The following is a 25,126-nucleotide window of genomic DNA, read 5'->3' as shown; positions in this document are numbered from 1 at the left end:
ATGCAGCTGTCATATCAATAATCTGAACACAGGAACTATATTGCAAGACATAAGCCGCACTTTTCAACAGTAAGGGAATTTTGACGGATACAAATATAGTATTTCAAACACAGGCATTAGTCATCCTAGCCTGCCAATGTACCAAAACAGTTGTTCCCATGGTAAGTGTCCAGGCTGTTCTTAAAAATATCTAAACTAGTGCTTGCTTTAATGTAGTTTCGTAGTCTGTTCCATGCATCAGCTGCTCTCTGAGAACCAAATAGTACACTTCTCATTCCTATAGAATCTTCAACATAGGTTGTCTGATAATTCTCTACTAATTTTTGATAATTCCAAACATTCCTAGAGGATAGATGCCTCTAAGTGTCCTCTATGAGACCCTCTACAAGTTCAGATATTTTAGTCTTTCATAATAACTTAAATCTTTACATCCATGGATGCTCTTGGTATAGTTCTGCTGTGCTCTTTCCGGTTTACTCATGATTGTTTTTTTATAAGGTTTCCATATTGATTATCCATGCTCAGTATGGGTCTAATATAATTAACAAACAATAACTTCATCATTTCTGATTTATAGTCTTTATAAATCTTTTTTATACAAGCTATAGTTCTATAACTATCATTAACATATTGGTTGATATGATTAGAAAAACTCAAAGCTGGATCTACCCATATACCCAGGTCCTTAAATGAATCTACACTTTCAATTACTGTGTGCTGTTTTAAATATTCACCTTTCAATTTATGTCAACACAAGGGTTTACTACAGTGTATATTTTACTGTGGCTTCAAATAATGCAGGGGAATGAATTGATTTAATTAATTATGCATGAGATGTTACTATTGGCTGACAATTTTTGAATTTGTTTAAAAGTGGCTGATTGATTTTATTTCATTTTCTGATGAAGCTTGGGATAGACCTAAGTGAAAGTGCTTAACTTCTTATGGAATTTTGTGCTGTGGCATTTTAACAGTTTTTACATATATCCTGGACTATTAAAAAAGGTTTGGAGCCTGAACTTCTTGTGGAATTGTTTGTGCTGTGATATTTCAACAGTTATTTCATATATCCTAGACTATACAAAAGGTTTGGAGCCTGCTACAGTGTGTTTTTGTTTCAACAGTTTACCTTTTGTCACTTTTTTCTGCTTGAGTAAATTTACAAAGATAGTCTCATGCATCAAAGCTTTAACACTGATTAGTGATATAGGATAAAAGAATAAAAAATCATATGATTAGACATGACATATTATGCAATTTCAAGCTGACAGTAGTACGTAACTGTAGCATATATACAGTAGAGATAGCAGGAAGAAGGATGTAAAGTGTGCTGAGATTGTGAGATTCATGTGATGCATGGGCATAGCCATGTATTCATTAAGATGTGATTTTAGAGCATTTTTGAAATGTATGTTAGTGGGGGCAGAGGTCAGAGAAGGGGGGAGGTTATTCCAGGATCTAGCTATGGCATGTGAAAAAAGAGCTTTCCCTGAGTTGTTGTTAGCTTTGGAGATGCAGAGGAGGTATTTTTCAGTAGATCGGAGAGAGGGCGATTAGTTCTGTATGGAGAGAGTAACTGGCTTAGTGTTGTGTTTTTTTTTTTTTCAGGATGTCTAACAATATTAAAAGCAATGACTGGCTGGTGGCAATTGAGTAGCTGGGGAAGTTCTAACCATCGTAGTTCTCTTACAGATTGACAGTGATTGGTTCTGAAGGTGCAGTTGTTAGCAAACATGGCAGTTTTATTGTGACATGATTCAAGTCTGGTGAGATCAAGTTTTCTGACTTTGGGAAGAATTGGCGCAGCATACATTAGAGTGCAGAGTAGATGGGTTTGGGCTAGAGTGATCTGTGCCTGTTCTGAGAGGAATTGTTTATGCCTATATAGGGTTCCCATTTTTTTGTGGACCTTTTTTATGGTTTGTGTAGATATGGACATCGAAGTTATTGTCAATTTCTACACTGAGGCGTTTGGTATGGTCAGAAGGAGATATGATGGTACCACATTTTTGGAAAAAATTGAAAATGATAGGGTGGTAGGTATAGATTTGTTGGGGATGAAAAGTAGCAATTTTGTCTTATTGGGGTTTAGGATTAGTTGGATATCAGTAATCCAACTTTCTACAGAAGTGAAGAATTCTTGTATGAGCTGATTTAGAGTGGAAAGTGATGGAGCAGAGCAGATAAAAGTTGAATTGTCAACACAAGGGAGGCATACTGGGTAGAGTTTTGTAGATTGTTGGTAAATATGGAGAAGAGTAGCGGGCCTAAAATCGAGCCTTCTGGTACACCTATCATAGTTGGGAGTAAAGGAGATTTTATGCCTTGCCATTGAATGATTGCTGCCTATGTAGCTTTTAAACCAGGCAATAGTGGTAGGGGCAAAGGATAGGGAGGCCAGGGAGCTAGAAGTTTGGAATGTGAGACCATATCAAATGCTTCTGGGAGATCTAAAAATATTGCAGAAACAAAATTATTGTTATTTCTGTGAAGGTTGACTTGGTTGGTGAAAGAGAGGAGAGCAGTTGTGCTGTGAGTTTTGTCGGAAGCCATGTTGTGTGGAGTAGAGATTTTTTTGTCTCTCACCTTAATCAGGTATCTTATTCTTATGGAAGTATATCTCCCTGACGTTGTATGCCTAGATCCTGATGTTAAATGTTTTGATTTTTTTGCACTCAAAACACTTTCTCTTTCAAAACTTTCCACTTTCCTTCTGTAGCTTTTCCACTGAACGCATCGCTCCAATTAGTTTTACGTAGTGACTGTTTTGCTTCCATAGAATCTGTAACTAATTTTGTGCATTGGTTTAGATTTCAGTTTGGAAGAATTATCTAGCAACAAATTGACCTTTATAACCCCATGATCACTGCACATCAACGGTGGTATAATTGACATAAAGTAACAATAATTTCTTTAAGAATGCAAACAGTCTAGTATGTTCCTTTCCCTGGTAGGTTTTTCACAATCTGAAGCAGTTGCTGTTCATGAACATACTTTGTGAATAATTTCCTTACTAATGTTGTTGAGTCAGTATTTATTCCAGTTTTTCTGGTAAATTTAAATCCTCAGCCACTATTAATTTTCCCTCCTGGGTTTCATGCAAGAAATGTATGAATTCCTCTAGGTCATCAGCACTTGACTTTGATGGTCTGTACACTGCAACAATTGTTATATGTTCCAGGGTTGTCTGTATTTTCACAGTTGCACAATCTACAGTATTGGTGTTATCACTGAACATGTAATAATCACAGGTCTCATAGCTGTCATTAATCTGTATCATAACACCTTCCACCTGATTTATTAGAATGTCTGTTACAGTAAAAACATTTATACCCTGACAGAACTGGTTTCCAGTCATTGTTCTTTAACCATGTTTTACAAACCATAACATCAATCTTGTGGGAATGTAGTAAGTTTTCTATTGATAAAAACTGTATTCTTAATGCTCCTAGTATTAACAACCATTAGAAATGCATCAAATGTTGCCATCTGTGAACTGTTAAATTTTTGACCTGGAAAAAATCCTGCCTTGTTTTTGTCAAATATTGTGAAATATCTGCAATAAATTACTCTTCCCTGATTATGACAAATGCACACCATCGTATCTGAACACTTGTACCAAAAATTATGCTCGTATGCTCTACACCTGTCCATTTTTTACAGCAGGACATTTTTTTCATATAGGTATTTACCTCCCCAAATTTTTATTTTTTATTTAACATTTGTTTACCAGGAAAGTCTGACTTAGAACAAAGACAATTCTCAGTGGAGGCCCGGGGAGAAACGCTCCAGACGCATATCTTTGTGATGTGGGAGGAAACCGGATCACCGAGAGGAAATCCACATGAATGCAGGGAAGACATGCAGACTCTGCACAGAAGGCACCCCAACCGAGAATCAAACCGGAGAGCCTCTTGCTGTGAGGCAACAATGCTATCGCTGCACCACTGCGCCGTCCATAAAATCTTTTCATTCACAGTGTCCTGACTGTCTTTTCTGTATGTAGTTTGTGAAAAATATGTCCTAACACCAGTACAAGCTATACTATCTAAGAGGGCTGTAAGTTCCCTACTAACAGTCAGAGTCCTTGCAGATGAGATCATTTGTACCGACATAAATAAAAACAGATCATACTTCCTTACATTAAGGCATTCTGAGGCTTGTATCACATCCTCTGTTATATTTTGCTGCTGCCAAGCATAACACAGTTTGATGTTCATTATCTTCTCTACAAATGTAAGTATCCGTTCCTGTAATAACTGAATCTCCAATTACAAGAATCTTTTTTGACTAAATCTGAAGAATGAGGGTTGGGAGGATGGCCTAGTGGTTAATGTGTTTGCCTTACAAACACAAGGTACAGAGTTTGAATCTCGCAGGGGATAACTGGCTAGGCTTAAAATGGCTCGCAAGGGCAGTTAGCCTAGTACTAATCTATGAACCTATGAATCTTCAACTTCTAATTCAGTAATATCCGCTCTATCAATTTACCAACTCCGAGATTGTACTACATTGGGGAAAAGAATAAAGTTTGCCATGGTGGCCAAGTGGTTCCTTTCCTGGACTAAAATTCCAGTGATCCTAGAGTTCATGAAAGTAAGTGTTCAGCAAATTTTTTGAAGTTTGGTTTAGTGGGTTTTCGATAATAACAGGTAGACCCCTTGAACCATATTGTCAACATCTATCTTTCTCTTCTTCTTTTTTTTTTCTTGAATCCATCCACGTTCAATTTTGATTTCTTCATTTTCACCTGCCCCTTGTCTCTTTTTTCCTACTTTCTCTTTTGGAAACATGCTGCCTTTTTCTGTAGACTGAAGGTTTTCTGATAGAAGAATGTTCTCATTCCCTGTAATCTGTGTTACATAACAAAGCCGTGTCCTTGTTAGTATGTGTTCTCTTTACACATATTTATCAGTTTCTTTTACTTGTTATTTGCTGTGAACTTCCTCCTTTCTCTTTTTATTTCTTCTAAATATTCTGAATCCTCCGATTGTTGAATACTTGTATCCAGAATTCCAAAGCTGTCAGTGGCATTGTCTTGTTTCATAGGGGTTGAGTGATCTTTACAGGCAATAGACACACATTTCCTAAATGTGTTCTGTTTGATCTATGCTAACATTATCTCACCAGTCTGATCATTAATTTATGTAACAACAGTTCTCCAAGCCATGCTGTGCCAATTGCACAAGTGCAATCGTCACCAGTAAGTCTAGATTTACTACTGATAATGGTAAGCAAATCATCCAACTTGACATGAGGAGCACGTATCACCAGTATTATCAGGTGTTACCTTTAAATATATATAGTATTTATTACACTGTACAACATATTTCTGCTTTAGCAAATCATTAATGGCATACTCATTTAAGGAATCCATATTCAGCATCAAATGGATAAAAATTCTAAAAGAAAAGTCTAATCAAAATCAGTTACCACAGAATTCAAAGAGAATTAAATCCACTACTGTGAGAAAAGTCTCACAAACAGTATAGAACTAAATACTAAAGTAAGTACAGTATAAAGTTGTTGCTCTGACCTTACAAGTACTGAAAGTCAGACAAAAGCTGGAATTTCTTTGTCGCACGTGAATGGGTGCATTAGCTTCTGCTCATTGTTGCTTGTAGTCCCATCTTTCTTTAACAGTAAAGATGAATAAATCACATACCAAGACAGGATTGTTTAGATAAACTCTGGATTGCCTTCTCTGCAGTCTGTGTAAATTTGTAGCTGACTAGGTTCCTTAAGTTGCGTAGAGTTTGCCTGTCTAAAACCTATTCCTTTCTAACAACAAACAGTGAAAATTAAAGGTAAAACAGTAAAATATAAATCAAAGTAAATTTTCTTGTCTACAAGCTAATCCTTCCCTCTTATAAACACCGGTAAGAAATAAAATATAAATTCAAGTAAAACTTCTCTTAAACCAAGACAGGATTGTTTAGATAAGCACTATGCATCTATATTCATAGTACTAGGCAATCACACTTGGGTCTTTTCAGATATCCCTTGTGCTAGATTCCTTTCTTAACTGTTTAAAATGTTCTGCTGTCTTTAATTCTTCCTGAAGAAGGTAAGTTGCTTTTAAACAAACACACAAATGATGAATGGGAGATGTAGCCTTGTTACTAAAGGCTGTAAGTGGTGTATAGGTGACTATGATTTGTCTTGCACACTTTAAGGGACTCTTGACCACTTCAGTTGCATTTTGGTAACCAGCTGAGCAGACCACACTATGTTGTGATAATTAGTGATGAGGGTCCTAAATTATTTTCTAATGCATTTTTGAATTTTAATTAACTGTTATAAAATTATCACTAGTAAAATATAATTGGAGGAAGATGCTTTACTGAAAGGGATGCATTGAAAGAGGAAATATACAGAAAAATAATAGGATCAAAGATGACTGGCGGGTAGCAGCTCTGTTTAGATGCTTTGCAGGTAATTGCAAAATTTATCAGGTAAGTTCCATTGCACTGAAGTTTTAAGAAAACAAAAAGCAGAGCTACTTTGTGCTGTGAACTTTATTTCACAGATTTTGTCAGAACTGTAAATTTTTAAATTTTGGATTAATTTATTAACTTTCCTACAATTAGACATATTGGATCAGCTTATCAAAATGAACACACTTAGATCATCAAGAAATACGTGAGAAGATTTACAACAGGTTGTGACTTGTGTATAAGCAGCCGTGGTGGTGCAGCGGTTAGCATGGTCGCCTCACAGCAAGAGGTTCTCCCATTCGATTCTCGGCAGGTGCACCTTCTGTGTGGAGTCTGCATGTCCTCCCCATGGTCGAGTGGCATTTAAAAGCATGCAGGTAGGTGCGGGCGTGAATGGGTCTGCCTTCTTTGAAGGTTAGGTGTCGGCCTGGCAACTCGGCACTGTAAAAAATCCACTCCCAATCAGCGGACTGGAGTTCTGCTGTGGCGACCCCTAACCGGGAAAAGCCGAAAGACATTATTTTTAGTGACTTGTGTATAAGAATTAAAACCAGTCTGTCTGTCATTTGGTCATTTTGCATACCCTGTGCAAATTCTAATATTGTTTCTGGGACTTTGAACCATCAAACGACTACACAAATCAACATGTTTTTTGTAACATTGTTATATACTTTCTCCAAGTCTAGAAAAGTCCATTTGGACCCCTTCCATATTTTAGGCTTCTTTTCCGCTATCTGTCTCACTGCAGGCATTAGATTGGTTATAGTGTATACCCATCTGAATCCAAACTGCTTATCTCCCGTTTTACTTTCTGCTGCTCTGCGTATTCATTCATCATTTACCATTTCCACCATTTTCATACAGAGTGACAGGGATTTGCTATCTCTGCACTGCACAAAGTTGTGTGTATCCACCATGTACTTGTACCCTGGCACTTGGATGCTTATTCTACAGTCATCTGGGATGCATGTCTCTGTTCATACTGTGAAGACCACCCTTAGGAACCAGTTCTTCCTAATGCACCCAATGTTTTGATTGTACCTGCTGTTACTTTATCTGAGCCCAACACTTTTCCTGACTTCACGTTCCGTAATGCGCTTCTCAGTTCTGGGGGGGGGGGTCTTCATCATCATAGGCTGTGCATGAGGCAGAACAGCTCTGTTTTTTTCATTCAGAAGCTTCTTTGGTGCTCCTTCCATCTGCCAATGATCTCTGACCTGGTGATCAGGGAGTTGGTTGCTGGTGTCCCTTATGAAGGGTATTTGCCTAATATCTTTTATCTTTATGTCATTGCCTTGCAACTCGATAAAGATTCTTTGTGCCATCTGTCGAGTCACTTTCCAGAAGACCTCATTTCTCTGATTCCTTATTCTTTGTCATTCCAGCTGCTGTCTTAGCCACTTTGTTAGCCATCCAGTGTTCCTTCTTAGCCTTGAACTATCTTTTCTGTATCACATTTCTTCCTTTACTCCTTTTCATTTGATAGAATGCAGAAATCTAGGAAGTTATCACTAGCTTTCCTTTTGTAGCTTGTTTCTATAGCGGTCTGTCAGAGTAGGGAAAGTGAGTCCAAGATACCATGGTCTTGGATGTCCTATATATTCTGCCTAATTGCACACAATCTCACTTTCATAATTCCAATCTTCAAAACTGTAAGACATTTATCCCTCAGACATACTCTTGTTCTTGAAGGCAAACTACTCTCAGACCCAAAACTATATCACATGGACAAATGGTCAGATAGAAAATGAGAAGTTAATTTTGGAGTATAAGGGACAATGACCCCCTCTTATATGAAACCCACCTGAAAACACCCCTGTACGCATTAGAAAACTTCAAAATATCTTTATCCATCTTGCTAGTGCCTACTTTCTCTTCCCACTACCAGAACTATTGTAATGGAGTTCTCACACCCAAATAACAAGTCAGATGTCAGCAAGAACCTCAGTCCTCTTAAACAACTGACGACACTTGTTTTCTATTTTCAAAAAGCAAAGCTACTGTTTGTTATTAACCATAACCACCTGAACAAAATTCATTCTTAGGGAATCAATGAAAAAACTCCTGAATACTCCCCCTGCAAAACATATTACCTCCCAAAGAAGTTCAAACTGTTCCTTCTCTTGTTGTCCAGTAAATGAATATCCAGAGGGGAAAAGATGGCAAATTATTCAGAAAAACTGAAATACTGGAGGTGTGGACTGTAGATAAAAGGCTGCTAACACCGATAGAAAGAAAAACAGCTACATTGTCCTAATGTAATTTATGTACAGCCCCAGGCTACTTATCTTGGTCTTTTTATTTTGTTCGTACTGTTGCTCCAATGACCTTACCTCATTTTTGTAGACTTGTTACCAGCTTACCAGCTGTCTTCTTCCTCAAATTCCAAAACAGCAAAACTATTAGGCATGTTAGGAACATTTGTTGCAGCATTTGGGTGATATTTTGCTACATGGTTATGTTACAGATGATGGAAGCATCTTTTTTGCCAGTCTCCCCAGCCCCTTATCCAATTGAGCAATTCAGCAGAAACCGTACACAAGGAAAGACAGACCACACAAAAGTGCCTGTCCTGTTAGAACTAGTACAAAGGGATGGCACAAAGTTCCAGTATGACTACAATCTCTACAAACTTCACAATACCTCACTTGTCAGTACAACAGTTTATGGGCTGACCAGAACATTAAACAACATGTTTGTACCTTTAAAATGTACAGCGTCAAGGACATGCACAGATTTAAAAAGAAATTTTCAGCCACAGACCTTTCTAAGCCATAGTCCATTAAAATCTGTAGCTGTCATAACATGAAACCAACTGATAAAGCAAAGTTTGTGTGTGAAAAAAATGTAATATATAATCACCAAGTAGTCGAATGTGAAAGCCAGGTCAAGTTAGTACGCCACCATCACTATTACATCTGCCATATATATTAGTAGTGCGTGCAAAGAGATTCGGAGATTTTCATTCTGAAGCTAACCCCCCCCCCCCCCCCCCCAGAAAAAATTAACATGCATGATACTACCATATTTCTTACGTATGCAAGAACGGATGTGTATAAGCACACAGTTACACACACACAGTTTGGTGTTCTTATTCCAAGTAATTAATTCTAACCACACTAAACTATTCTTAATGATTATCAAAACGTGTAATTCTTGCCAGCTGAAGATCCTGCACAGATGTTTTGTGTTTCACTTGATAATACTAAAAGCGTCACTTTTGCCAAATCGTCCAAAGGAAATTGATAGTAATGGAATAAGAAACATTTTGCATAGCATTTGGTTTGCTTGCTGATCTTTATGCTATTTTCCTAAGCTGGTGACTGTTTTTGGCAGTGAAAAGAATATCACTTCTAGACTACCGAAATGTAAAAGACAGATGAGCAAATTATGCAGCTATGAAGCGAATTGTGTTGTGTTACAAAACTGAATTTTGCTAGAGTTTGTGTTTATACATTTGAATTTGTTAAAGGGAAGCTGTGGTAAGGAAAGTGAAGAAGCTTTTTTAGGCACCCTACTGAAATGTCAGAACACATAACACCGAGTGCTGACAGAACAAAAAAAATCAAAAATCTTGAGCATCGCTTTTTCCTTTAAACTTCTCTTTTGGTAGGGGGAGGGGGAATACCCCCCCCCCCCCAAATTAGTGCTCAGGTCATCATACCTTGGGGAAAGGGAGTGCTTTGAGAAATGGCCATCTCAAACTTGGTGTATGAGAGTCCATTTTTTGGCGATTCAGTCCCCATGTTTCATGACATGCTGTAGCATGTTCCAACATCTCAAATGTCACCACTTTTTTATGATAACATTATCTCTAGGTTTTACTTGTAATGCACCTGTGTCATGCGAAACAGGTAATGTTAATTTATAATTTGTCCTTCCTTGGAATAGCATGCTTGGGGAAACTGTTCTGATGTCTCTCTTTTTTACCAAAAGATGCTACTTCACTTTCCTTTGAATGACTTCTATTCATTCCCAATTTGTTCAATATTTACAGGACAGAGTGCATGCTGTCAGATGATGATGCACATCAGAATATTCGTATTATCATGCTAATATAAAGCAAGGGTAGCTGACAGTGTAAAAGACATTAGTGTACTGCAGTGACACATATAGAATAAGTGTTTTTTAGGAATACCATTTCAGGCACAATACAATAGTACATTAGCATCTAATTACTCTATGCTAACAGAAACCATCAGTTCTTTAGTCTGTCAACCAGTTTTGCATACAACTACCATGCATTACAGGTAAGGAGGTAGGTAAAGGGACATTAGTAGTTAAACGGACACTTTGCAAATAACATAGCACTCAAACACTCCTGATAGTATACAAGAGCTGTTACCATATGGAGCCGGTGTTTATTTCATAACATGTTTAAGCTGCTTCAGGTGTTAAAATGACACATCTACAAGTCTTGCATATGTACATATCTGCATGCTTTTCAGTACACGTAGTATAGACAGACACATATTAGTTTAACTGTGTGTGGAACAGGAAAATAACTTTCTTGGGTGACATAAGCCAGGGAACCTTGTTGGCTAGGCTTACGTAGGCCCTCGGGCCGATAGCCTAGCACCTACCTATGAACCTATAACATTACCACTAGACTTATCATGTGCTATTTTGCATTTCATTCTGTTTCACAGCTGAACAAACTGTCTGTCTTACTGAGTCTAGGGTTATTGTCTCGACTACTGTCTTTGAGCCCTAGGTAATAAGCATCCTTTGTTTTATCAGGTCACAGTGATGCATGTACATGTCTGCCAAGAAAGCAAATTTGAAAATTTTATTTTCAATGATTTTTAGATTGAGCATTCAGAGAAGAGTGAAGGCAAAACAATGGGAAACTGTATTCCAGTTTTGGTATAAGTATACTTTTAAAAATAATTAGTTGTGCAGTGATAGGAAGTGGGAGATATGATAACAACATTTCAAATTGGGTGACAACTTTGTGACTGTCATAGTGGTGGTAAAACTTGTTGATGCCCTTTCATTCTTATGTTGAAATGGTGGCCTGCGCTTTCATCTGTTGCGTAGGATCGACTATTAGAGCTAGGTACTTTTATTTTGTAATATTTGGTATGGTGTTTCCATGACTGTCCTTGAAAAAAATAGGGGATGGAAGGTCAGTTTCCCAGGGGGTGGAGGAGAAGAATATAACATTTAGATTTAGTGGCTTTTAGTAATTTGTTTATTATTCTATAACCAGGAGGTTAGCTTAGAGATGCTTGTTTCACTTTGTGCTGAAGGATCTACTGTGATGAACTTGATTATGTCATTAAAATACCATCTACATATATAACCGAGTTATTGTTCTGTATTTCTAAGGTGATGCCATTTATTGAGATTGAGAACAGAAGAGGTTCTGGCACTCCAGTTTTCAGTGTGTCATTGCCAGATAATGTTTACAAAACTTGGCATGTTCTTAGTTTTAAGTAACTCTGAAACCAGTTGAGTTGTTAACAAAATTAAATTTGTATAATTTTTGGAGTAGGAGGCTATGGGTTACCATCTTTTTTAATTTCTCCAAGACTTTAGGGTTTCTAATACCATGATGGGCATGGACCCCATTCCTAAGTCAAAGTATGATTAACGTTCATGAAATTAGTGGTGTTTTAATCTTTGATGTTGGCCAAAAGTGCTCTTTGCTGCACCCACAATGTGCCCAGAAATGTCTCCTTCTGTATATATCACACTGAGTTGCATGAGTCTGTAAGATATCTAAATACGACTGTAAAGTCTTATTTTTTATGAGACCCATTGCTATTACTTCTATTGAAACTGTCTGGGTATCCCTCTTCCACATTGCTACGATTTCTGCCTGCAAATCCTGTTATTTTATGACTTTGTGTCAGTACATAAGGCACTGTAATAACTGGGTGTAGCAGTTTCAATGATCAGTGCTACTTCTGTCTTTTCCTGAACTACTTACTGTATGTGCTTTTCTGGCATCTGTTTTCTGAATTGGTAGCAATGGGTGGCCCCATGTGACATAAACTTCATCATTTTCTATAATACTTTGTGGACCATGTCTTCACTGTTTCTCTGCTGCTTCAGTATTATAATGCTTGCACAGTCCCCAATGCAACAGTCTTGCTGCATTGTTGTGCCTTTCAGTATCACTCCCAGCAGCAAGATGTGAGACTGTTTCTAATTCTGTTGTACAAAACCAGCATTTGTCTGTTTCTCTGACATGTTGATGGACTTTGTAAACCAAAATTGGGCCGCCAATATTAAACTTTTGTGTTTTGGTTAAATTCACCTGTGCTTAACCCTCCATGCATTAGATCCGGATTGACATGAGGTTGTTTCAGGAGTTGTCTGTACTTGCATTTTCCAAATTTCTTGCCTTCTCATCTGATCCTTCGCCTTATATTCTTCATTTTGTTTTTTGGCGCATTCATTTGCTGCCTGATTTTTTTGAAACTACTTCTGGTTTGCTTTCCATTCCTGCTTGATACCAATATTTTTCTGCTAAGCTAAGCGGGGAAGTCATCTTAGATTTGTTCTCCTCATATTGTAAAACTTTCTCTGTTTGGATCTTGTGAGATCAGCAGATATGTACGCAGCCCCACGATTGCAGATATATACATGTAATCAATTTCATGGCAGCCCATACCTCCTTCACAATGAGGAATACGTAATCCTGGTATATACTGATTGTTGTAAATCATTTGATAAGTATGAAGCATTTTTTTGTTCTGTCCAGCTGATCCAATACTTTTGGGGTTAGTCAGTCACCCCAAAGCTGTATGTTAGAACAGGAAGAGCAAATTGGTTAATGGCTTGGACTTTGTTCCTAGATGTCAGAGCCGTTTTCAGTATTAATTTGAATATTCTAAAATATTCCTTACTAAGTTTTATTTGTATTTGTTAATGTTTTATTATTGGTCCTCCATCAATTCATTGCCTGTATTTCTGTTCAAATATCTTCGGTGCATTGATTAGTTTTGCTTTCTCCTTTGCATAATATTTCACCATGTTAAATCTCTTCCTTTCACATGTCCACAGTTCTTCAAATGTCTGCAGCTCCTGTTTCTCCGTATTTGGGGGACTCATTGCTCCATCTTGCTGTGACATAACCTGTGTTAGGCTTTCTCCAGTAGATCCTTCACTTCACAGGTATTCTATAACTTCAGCTTCTATATTTTAAGTTTTGCTTTACTAATCTTCTATTGTACGTTTCCCCCTTTGTGATCTTATTTTTTGTAATGTGACATTTTCCATATCTGGGTGCCTTTGCCTGTATTTCTCCTTAATATTAAAAAAAAAAGGCAGCTGCAAAGATGTTCAATTAATTGCTTTCTCCTTTGCATAAATATTGCATGATAACAAATCTGTATTTCCCATGTCCATGTTTCTTATACCTTTCAAAAGTCTCTCCCCCTTCTTCGGTCACTTCTTCCAGACAGCCCAAGGTTTCTTGGTCTTTATAATGTTTTTCACGAACCTGTTGTATTAATGAACACAAATTTACATTTGAAGCTTTTGACAGTTTTCTTGTGCAAGAATTTTTCCTCTAATTTCTCTCAATGTTTTTGTGCGCATTCTGTACAGAAAGTTTGGGCTTCTTGCATAATGGTAACAATACATAATTACTTTCTTACCCTCAGTAGTCCACTCTATCTGTTTTTGTGATTTTTTGTGGACTACTACTACTTTCTACAACAGGGGGGAGCCTCCCCCTGAGCCTGGCCAAGCCCCATTGTAAGAATGTTTCCATGTCTTGAGGATTCTAAGTTATCATTTTTCCAGTCCTGGCACCAGTGCGCCTACCAGGATTGAGCACTTTTTTTTTATCCTGGGACTTGTACACCCAGCTGTACTTTTTTATTGTTAACCTACTTCTGTCCATGATTTATGCTGTATAAAATACAGTCTATGTATCAGTGTTGTCTTGGTGAGATTCTGTTAAAACAGGGTCCATCTCATGAATGTACTCACCAAGACTTGTGGATGAATTCAGTTCAAGCAATACTACTCTTCTTTGCTTGTTGATTTTATTGTCTCTCCATTCGGACCCTTATGGTTTACCATCTCTGAGGCCCTAGTCATACTGGAAAATACATTGGTGGATGTGAGACCATTACTCATGTTTTTATAAAATGTTAGTTAAAAGGAGTAAAACTACTAAATGAATTTCTGAAGCAGTGTTGTTGGTCATAGCAGGCCATCTTTATTTGTGTTGTATGAGTTGTTTCTAATGTAGCTTTTCAAAGATATAAAAACAATCCCTTTTAGTACATCTTTAAAAACACACTGGTATCCCCCATTGCCAAAAAAGAAAAGTACACCACACTGACCCACCCCCCCCCCCCCAAAAAAAAAAAAAAGATATAAGCATAGCTCCTACAACATTTTTTCCCCCTAGGACCATCCCTCAGCCTCAACTCACAAAGATACCCCTGCTACCAAAAAATAAAAAATCAAAATTAAACATACTCTAATAGTTACTTGACCAAAGTTTGTTTAAACTATCTTCTGTCATATTAATCTTTCTGCAAAGAGATATTGAAACAAATTCAGGACCTTCCTGGCATTTCAATTGTACAGCTGCTTGCCTCAGCTCACATAAATGGTCTCTCCTTAATGCTGCAGTGTTAAAAGCATATTGAAGCAAACTGACACCTTCCTACAATCCGTGACATTATAAAGGCACATTCTAGGCTACCACTGTTTGCTAAACAGATATGGAAACAGAACAGATGGTGTGGAACTGTATGTAATCCTATAGAAAGCCCACATGCAGCTATGCATACACCCACAAACCAACCCTACATTAGAGTATGCTCCTACTACATACTACTATGACTACAGTGGGTAATATTACAGGAATGCATTGCTAGACTGGAAGAAAAAACGTACTGTGCCACTGCCTTGTATAATTCGAAGTGCCCTACAGCATGTGAAAAATTGTGCCAAATTAATACATATTGGGATCAGTCTGTATTTTGCTTGATTAATACAGTTGGAAGGTCAGTACTTTTGTTTTCAGCCTGACCTTGACAACAGCATGAATTGATAGCCTTTAACGTGTAGAAGAATGTCATAAATGTACAAGAAGTAGGCAGGTGTTCCATCAAATCCTGTGTTCATTTACTCTGCTGTGCTTGCACTTTTTGTAAATCTTTCTACCTTTTTACCTTTTTTCTAAATTAGCAGTAACATTATGATACAATTATATAATCATAGTACAATTATTACTACCAGTTGAAAGGTTGTAGTTCCTTGTTTTTAAATATTAAAGCACTGGACACCATCACATCTGGTAAAGATAATTATCTAAATCCAAAAGTAAGGTAAGTACTAACACGCTGTATATGAAGCAACTTCACTTTATTAAAACAATAAAAGCAGTATCAATAATACTGCTTTTATTGTTTTAATAAAGTGAAGTTGCCTCATATACAGCGTGGTAGTACTTGCCTTACTTTTGGATTTACTATTTGGATTTTTTTGGCAGTACTTTCAGTGGAAGGAGTCCTTTATTTTTGTTCGTTACTAAGATAATTATCTAGGTTATATCTACTGTGCCTTATCTCACTAAAGATGTATCTTGTAGTGACAGACTGCTTATTATTTTGTTTATATTAGGAAAGCGTTAACCATGGGAGATGTACAAGTTGTATCCACCACTCGGATTTCCAAGACTTCATTAACACTGGACAGGAGTGGCCTAAAAAGCTCTTTACCTTCTGAACCTCCAGCATTCACTCTCCCTCCACGAAACATTCGCATTCCACTGGGAGGAACAGCTCGTTTTGAAGGAAAGGCAAGTGTTAGTAATGCCCAGAAATGTACAAAATGAAAGTACTTCATGTATAAAAAAAACAGTATTTCAAGAAACCTGTACACTAGCCACACTTCCAGTTAAACCTAAGAGCTAACTTATTATTCTGGTCATGCTGATGTGGGATTGTATGTTGCTTTTTGGCAGTACGTATGAGTTATAATTAAGTAAAACGACCATATAGCTCTGTGAATGGTGTCATTTTTGGTCACTTTTTTCATGTCTGAACCATGTTTGACTAAGATGATGCTGAATAAAGAAGTAAGAGACGTAGGAATACAGTTCCATTCATTAACTATCTTACAGTTTAATGAGTTTTCTCTGTGTTAAGTTGTGGCAGTTGCAGGTAATAGTTCCAGGGGCTTATGTTCACTTTAACTTATGTTCACTTTAACTCTTGTTACTCAGTGTTCTTGGAGTAAGTTAAAATTCTCTGTACCCCTTCACAGTTTTGCAATTCTGTTTTCTATTGCTTACCTTGTTACAAAAACATCTGAGATGTTATTCCATATAAGACCACAATGCAAAGTTTTCTTTGTGTTTAAGCTGAATATTTTGTTGAGTTTCTGTCTCGATTCTTACACAAGTGTAATTTCCTGTTAGTGTTACTCAGATTGACCAAAATGTGTTTTTATCCTAGTAGGATTTGTTGAGTCTCAGTGCATCTGTGCTTTACTTACATCGAGAGCTCAGTTAATTCTAGGTCTGCTTCCTTGGACATATGGAATTGTTTACCTCCAGTTTCAGTAGTTATCTTTCTAAATCGTTCATGTAGCTACACTTGGTGAAGATAGAGATATCTTTCAGCTCTTAGCAGTCAGAAGAACCAAGCCATCCATCACTTTATGCGTTGATCAGTGGTAGTGTCATCCAGGAAGGGGCCTACATTAATTTTTCACAGACTTACCCATCAGTTGTATTAAGCATGATAGTAATTATTTTTGCTTCCCGGTGGATTGTCTTGAAGTTTTATTATAATAATTCTGCATCATTATAAATATAGTTCTTGTACAAGTGGACCTAAAAAAGTGGTACCCAGTTTTTGAGTGTGTTACAGTAGAGTCTCGATTATCCAAACTAATTGGAAGCTAGGGTAGTTCGAATAGTCAAACTGTTCGGATAATCAAACATATAATTGAACCTGATTTAAAAACTTCTAAAATTTAGTTTTTTTTTTCTGCAAGCAGGAATACACTTTTCAACCATTCCGTGAGTCCAGTGAACAATAAAGAATATTTTTTATACACGAGCTGGCTACAAGCTAAAAAAACATGCTCAAGTGAATATGTATAATGTTTACATATTCAGACGATAAGATTTTTCCTACCCAAAAACTTTGGAAGGTTGATTCTGATAAGTAACATTTTGGATAATTGGCGTTCGGATAATCGACTCTACTGTAGTACAGAAAGTAGCATATTTGTTCTGTCTTAAACTTGAGTGCTGTTTTTGTGCCATGAATTGCAGGGGTTCACTTAAAGACTTTTGTAGTGTTAGGTAACCACTCAGATTTTTCTGCACTACATAGCTGATCTTGTTAAAGTCTGGGAAATGAGTCCATGTGTTATACAAGGAAGTTGCTGTAGGTAAAAAAAAAAAAAAAAAAGGCACAGTGCAGAAGCCTTCAAAGAATAATAAACCTGAACGACTAAACGGATATGGAAGCTTGTATGACTCAAAAAAAAAAAAAAAAAAAAAAAAGAAATGCTAGCAACCAATTAAATAGTGTTTGCTAAGCTAAATACAGCAATAAAAATAAAATATGTAATTGCTGTTGCACTACTATGAATGTGTACTAAGACCAGTAAGTATGTACATGGATTATATTGTGTTCAGGAACGGTGCAGTGCATTCTAACCTACTGACATATTTCAAAACCAATTAACTGCCATAATAAATATGATTACAGCCATATTTATCTAAGTATATGACTCTAGAAAATCCTTTAAGATCAGCAATAGTAATGCTTTTCAAAATCCCTTCCTTGCATTTGCAAAGCAAATTTCCCAAGCTCATTTCAAGTGTTTATTGTGCAACCAAGAAACAGCTTCCTTTCCTCCTTCGCAGTTTTGCCAGCACACTTGTTGCTTACCCTGTTAAAAACACAACTGATATTTTATTCCATATAAGGTATAAATGCAAAGTTTTTCTTTGTGTACAAGTTGAATATTTTGTGAGAGGAACTGTCCAGTTTTTTTGAGTCAAGTCCTTGTGATGAACAAACTGATTTTACTGCTTACATATGCTGCTATGTTGAAAGCTGAAATTGTAAATAGATGTCTCGCTTTCTACATGGCATGCAGGTACCTAATCTTGGAAAAATATATTGTTTAGTTTTGCAGTGCAAATATATTTAAAGTGCTGCTGAAATGTTAAGCCATTTGTTGTCAGCTCCAGCACAAAAAAGTAAAAATCTGTATGAACATTCCTTACCCAGAATGTAGCATTCCATTTCCATTATGAAGACTTTATTTTTTGTTTCTGTTTATATAAAAGGTGTTGTAGAAAAGGACAAATATTCCCTTTATCTGTGTGCTCCTTTACTCCAAATTATCCCAGACATCCTCCATGTTTAAGCAGTGGAAAGAGTTTGATTCTACCAGTATCTAAATCCTTCCAACATGTTTTCACTTTCAAAAGGATAAAAATATTTTCAAATTCTTGCCAGAATAAATGTTTGGCAGATCAGAAGAAGCAAGTCAATAAAGAGATGAGTGATGCCTTATAATAGAAAAGACCGATTTGTCTTGAGTTGTACAGTTTTATATTTGTCTTAAACTAGTTTTTTGACAAGTCACTTTTGACTGGATTTGTACTAGAATTTAGTATAGACACTCCTTTAGCTAGTCCTCATTAAATTATACCATTTAAGTGTGTATGTTTTAGGTATGCTAAAAAAGTATGCCCTGTGAAACTACTGGGGTGACATGACAAAAATGAAGACTAAACAGAATTTGATTCCAAATTGGTTTACCTCAGCATTAACAAAGTCATGGCAAACCTTGCATTTTCTCAAGGCCAGACATACTGAAGACATATAACTGTGCTGAAGGTGATAGAAAATAGTGTTTATGATTACTCACTTACTGATGACAGAAATATGTGAAAATACTTGTTCTGGCATTTTACACCTAAATCACATTTTGTGGATATACTTTGACCTTTGATTAATAAGCAGTTTTAAAGCTTTTTTTTTTTTCTAGTGGCCTTGGTAAGTTATGTATGCAGGTTCTGTTTGGGAAAGGTTCCAGAATGGGAATTCTGCCATGCACTGTTTGGTGAAATTCACTGTTTGGAATGCTGGCTTCAGGAATGCAGAAGTGCAGGAAGTAAAGCAGTATGCTAAAAGGTTAATGCGAAGAAGTAGAAGGCCAGATTCTAAAAGATTTGCACTGCATGTAAGTGGCTTATTTTGGTGCAAGCCTGCCCAAATTCAAAAAGACTTTCTCTCAGTGTAAGCAACATTTTCTGAAAGCAAATCTTTTGGAATCTGTCCCCCCATGTAAGCGTGCTTTATAGCGAAGAATAACATCTAAGTAAGTCACTTACGCAAAAAACAAGTCTCTCAGAATCTGAGCAGGCTTACTTCTGAATAAGTCACTTAAACTGACCGCAACTATTTTAGAATCTGTCCCATAGTTTCAGTAGCACTACTGAACTCCACTTATTAAGAGTCGTTGTCTTTTGATACCGGTTTAGAGAGGAGTGCATGCATAAAGCTACCTACTATATGAAGACAGGGTGGTCAGGGCTGAAGTTTGTGATATGACATTTTATGGACGTTTGTATCAGTGTACTTGTAAAATCAACGCCTTGCCTTAGGTTCACCACATGTTCACCACATCCTTCTTGCTATGGGGGTAGATAGGTGTGTAGCTCTGAATAAAGGGAAATTGTAGATGTTCATCATATTGATCACTGTTGCAGAAGCCTTGGTTACATGGGTTATATCCTGGTAAGGATATAACAGCTGGCCAGTTTCCAAAGCTTCAGGGCACCTTAAATGCATTCAAACTATTAAGTTGTTCAAGCTGAGCTGTCTAAAAAGCCAGTTTTGCCTGCTAAGATCTTTGGAGCTGTCCTGCCACTGAAGAGAGTACTCCTCTGCAGGCATTTTAGGATCGGTCAGCTTGTACTGAGCAGAAAAGTTCCTTTGGGGAAGTACATTTAAAATGCATTGTTTGATTGTACTTTATATCTTCTGGTAGTTTGTTTTAATGGTCTGTCTTGACACTTAACTGTACTTTAAGCTGAAATAAGAAAAGAGAAGTCCCATTTAGAAAGTTGTTAAAAACAGTTTAAAACTATTTTTTACTGGAAAATGTGTTTATTTTACTTTTCAGGGCTGACAATGGATATTAAAATGCATTTTGCTGTAGAAAAAGTGACTATTTAGAACTTTAATTTTTTACTGGCTTGTGCTGCCTGTTTTCTCTAGGAAAGAGGCACCATTTTCAACTTGACCATGGAACAAACCTACTAGTACCATGGTCAGTCTTCCTTCCAATCACAAGAAGAAAAAGATAAGCAAATATCCTTTGTCACCACAGCAGGCTAGCATTTTGCCTCAGCCGTTGTTTGGTGGCTGTGCTGTGGCCAGAGCTGTTCCTCAGACCATTGATCTTTTATCCTGGATCCCTCTTGTGTCCTACTTAACAGCCACTATGGACTGGGCTTCAGCCACATCCTCTGCGGCTGTTGGAGTCTCCTTAGTGGGCAAGGGAGATCCACTCTTGCCAGTCGTGGGAAAGAGAGAAGGGAAGTCTTCCCCATGGATGGCACAACATTCTGACTAAACAGGGAAGCTGCTGTTGCCATTAACACCCCATGTTGGTCCCAGTTTTCCTGTCAGAAGAAGAAAACTAAAGGTGCATCTGCTCCCCCTCAAATTTCCCTGGACAGGAGTAGTTTATTAGGTTTGTTTCAGTGTTTAATCCAGGCTGTCGATGATTCTTTTTGTAAAAAAGAGATGCTCATTTTCCTAAAAAGATTCAAGATTCTGAATTTGGATAGGACGTTTAAGGACAAATGCAGGGTTTTCTCTTCAGTTTTTTTGAGAAATCCAGAGGAGATAATTATATCTGATTCTCTTTCTCTGAGACGGTTTCCAGAATGTACCACTGCCTATAGTGGGAGAGCACTGAGGCTTCTCAGTCCCTCAGAAAATAGTATGAGCTATTACAAATGGAATTTCCAGAGCCTTCCCCCATTCCTCCTGTGTTGTCAGCATTTAAGGATGTCTTTGTAATTTCCCTGATAATTAGCCTGCTGCTCTTAAAAGGGGAAATGGATTGTATACAGTTCCTCAGTCTTTTAAGTTTTTATACACTCATCCCAAACCTGACCCGGCAGCTGTAGCTTTAGTTAATCCCACTGCTGATAAACATTTGGGTAATTGTAATCCTTCGCTTGCTGGCAAGGATAGTAAAATTATTGATAAATATGGGGAAAAAGTGTATGCTTCAGCAACTTTAATTTTCAGAATTTTAAATTATCTGGCTCCTGTATTAATGCTTATTCTGACTAATTTGTGATAGTATGATTGTTTTGTCTGCAGTTTTTTTCTTCTGAGGAAAATTCTGCTTTAAGTGGCTTAGTTTCTTCCATTTCACAGGTCATAATTCATTGTTTAAAGTGTGCTTATGACTCTGTCTTCTACGGCCATGGCAACTGGTACTTTTTGAGGAGGTTTGCCTGGCTGCATTCTCAGAACCTCCCAGAAGATGTTAAACATTAGATTTTAAATCCTCCTTTGGACAGGGTTAGTTTTTGGACACTTCTGCAGAGGTTATCAAAAAATGTGATGCGAGAGGTAAACTGATTTTGCGAATCTCTGTTTTTCTGCCCTCCTTTACCAAATTTTGCTAGTGATTCTGTACCTCCTCTTCCAGTTTTGGCAAGAAACAAAATAAACAGTTTCAGCATAATGCTGGTAAACGGATGTTTAAGAATCAATGGCAAGGAGATTCCAAAAAGAAGGCAGGCACCCTCCAAAACAAAGGACTGTCTAAGTCAGAATGACTTTTTAAGGGACCATGTCCCGCACCCCCATCCTAGCAGTCTTTTTTTTTTTTTTTTCCCTTCCAGAATGTCTGAATCTCCATTTCTCTTGTTGGCAACAGATCCTTATCCTCCAGACCTATTTCCCCCTGTCTTTCAATATGTGCTGTCTCTGGGAGTAATAGAGACATTTCCTCCTATCCAGTTTGAAAAAGTTTTTATTCAAGGGAATTTTGGTGCCAAAGAAAGAAAATGCCTGGAGACCAGTTCTGTATCTTTCTTAGACCAAGCTGTGATGGTACCAACATTCAGAATGCTGGCACTTTGCAACTTCTTCCTTATTTAATTTTTCTTGTAACACTATATTAAAAATGTTCTTGTCACATTGTTATTCATCCAGACATCATGTATTTCTTAAGGTTATGTGTGGCTGGATCATATAAGTTCTCTGACTTGCCCTTTGGGCTATCCACTGCACCAAAAGTGTTCACAAAGTGTCTAACTCCAATTATAGCTCATTGCAGGCTGTGGTGTATCCATATTTTTCCATATTTAAATGACTTACTTATTTTAGCAAAGTCCTTTTCAAAGTGTCAGGAGTCTCTCTTGGGTGAGAGATCTCTTACACAAGTTTGGATTCCAAGAGAGCATTCAGGTTGGGAGGGTGGCCTAATGGTTAAGGTGTTTGCCTTATAAATGCAAAGTGCAGGGTTTGAGTCTCACAAGGGATAATTGGCTATGCTTAAAATGGCTCGCAAGGGCAGTTAGCATAGTACTAATCTATGAAGTTCATTAGGTTGGGAGGGTGGCTTAATGGCTAAGGTGTTTGCCTTACAAACCCAAGGTACAGGGTTTGAGTCTCACAAGGGATAACTGGCTAAGCTTAAAATGGCTCGCAAGGGCAGTTAGCTTAGTAATAAACTATGAACCTATGAAAGAAGTCTTTTTTTTTTTTTTTTTTTTTAACTCATCACACAGGATTGTGTTCCTGGGGTGTCTGCTAGACACCACTGTTCAAAGAGCTTTTCTTCCTAAGGAAAAACATAGATCTAAATCTAGATCTGTTTTAAGGTTTTGCAGTTAGACTTCAGTCTTTGCAAGAGAATAGCTCAGGATTTTGGGTTTCCTGACATCCCTGATTATCATAATATCCCTGACCCCACATAAATTTGATACAGTAGTATGTGCAGTTTCTTTGGTCCCAGCAGTAGCACCCACTATCTTATCAAATCCTAGTTCTTGGATTTGTCAGAAGAGAAATCACTAAACCCCCCCCCCCCCCCAACTCCAAAGCAGTTAGCCACCACAGATGCTTTGGAATTTGCTTGGTGAGGAGTATCAAGAGGAGTAAAAGTGTAAGGTGTTTGGGACACAGACAGGCACAAGCACATACATTTAAAAGGGATACCTTCTGTAATCAAGGCACACAACTCTCTGAATAATCTTTGGACCCCTGAGCCACCTCAGGTTGTTACAGACAGTACAAAGTCATGTGATACACCAATAAGCTAGGAGAGAACCAGGTCTTACCCTTTTCTGCAAACTTGCCATGTTAGTTTGGGATATAGTTTTACAGCACAGTCTCATTCTATCCTGCATCCTGTCCAAGCAAAATTGTGTGACAGACAACCTGAGTATGACAAAGATAGACCCTCACAAATGGGTTACTAGATCAGGGGTCTTCCAAGATTTGATTCCTCTTTGGGAAGTTCCACAAGTAGACCTCATTGCTTCCTCCCTGAACAATGAGCTGGCAAAATTCTGCTCTAGGACTCCATGCAAGGAGACCTGGAAGATGGATGCCTTTTCATTTCCTTAGACAGGAATTGTCCTATATTCCTTTCCACTGATATCCAGGGTACTTCTATAAATTCAAGAAAGAATCATCCAAGATCATAGTTGTGATTCCCTTCTGACCCAGGCAAGAATGGTTCTCTCTTTTGGAAATTGCCAGGGGCAATTACCACAGGCTTCCTCACAAAGTGGATCTATTCACACAAGAACAGGGCTGTTTCATACAGCCCAACCCCCAGTCAACTTCATCTGACTGCCAGGATGATGGTCTTAATTCCCTTTAGGCACATGTTTACTGAGGATGTGCAGCATATACTAACAGAGGCAAGATAGCCTGCTTCTAGAAGATCATGTATTAGCAAATGGAAAAGGCTGTCTAGTTGGCACCAACAACATAACCATCACCCACTCAGGGCTAGTGTTTTTATGGCTTTACAGTATTTGTGTGAGCCGTTATACTATGGTCTTTCTTTCTCCTCTCTCAAGGTTCATTTATCGGCCATTCCAGCATGTCTGCCCATGGATCCTAATCTTTCAAGGCAGTCTTAATGTCAAAATATTCTTGGAAGGGGTTTGCATAAAAGTCCTCCAAGTAAACCAGTGGCCCCTCAGTGGGATCATAATTTTGTGTTAGAGAAACTAACACATGCTCCATATGAACCAGATTATCTGGCTGATTTGAGGTTCTTAACAGAAAACTTTTTATTGGTTGCAGTGACCTCTGCAAGAAGGGTATCTGAGTTGTAAGCTCTTATGGTGAGTCAGCCCTACCTTATTTTCCACAAGGGCAGGATTTCTGTGATAAGTAATACTTTTATGCCTTAAGTGGTATCAGAGTTTATTTTTAACTAAAACTGTCCATCTCCCCTTTTCTTTCTTGAACCCCAAAATGAGGGAGAAAGGATACTCCATATCTTGGATGTCCACAGCCAACTCTGGTACCATCTTGACAGAAAAAATCTTTCAAATCTTCATATCAGTTATCCATTTTTTGGGAAAGTAACACTGTACCATCTGTGTCTAAACAGACTGTTTCCAAATGATTGCCTCTTGCTATTGCCTTTTGTTCTCACCACAACAAATTTATTGTAGGTGTGGTCAA

General features: G+C 37.6%; 1 protein-coding gene across 2 annotated transcripts in view; it reads left to right on the top strand.

The window, feature by feature from the left end:
- Positions 1-25,126, top strand: part of MYLK (myosin light chain kinase) — a 2,381,262-nt gene that overhangs the window by 201,274 nt on the left and 2,154,862 nt on the right. For both annotated transcript variants that reach the window (XM_044074915.1, XM_044074916.1), the window contains exon 2: positions 16,035-16,212. In XM_044074915.1, coding sequence (XP_043930850.1) covers positions 16,048-16,212 — 165 coding nt within the window. In that variant the 5' untranslated portion in view covers positions 16,035-16,047. The remainder of the gene's footprint in view (positions 1-16,034; positions 16,213-25,126) is intronic.

Source organism: Protopterus annectens, chromosome 6.part0 (assembly GCF_019279795.1).
Source record: "Protopterus annectens isolate FY-2018-M chromosome 6.part0, PAN1.0, whole genome shotgun sequence".
NCBI classification, from domain to species: Eukaryota; Metazoa; Chordata; order Ceratodontiformes; family Protopteridae; genus Protopterus; species Protopterus annectens.
The sequence above is the reverse complement of the archived record's forward strand: the minus strand, read 5'-3'. Positions and strand labels throughout refer to the sequence as shown.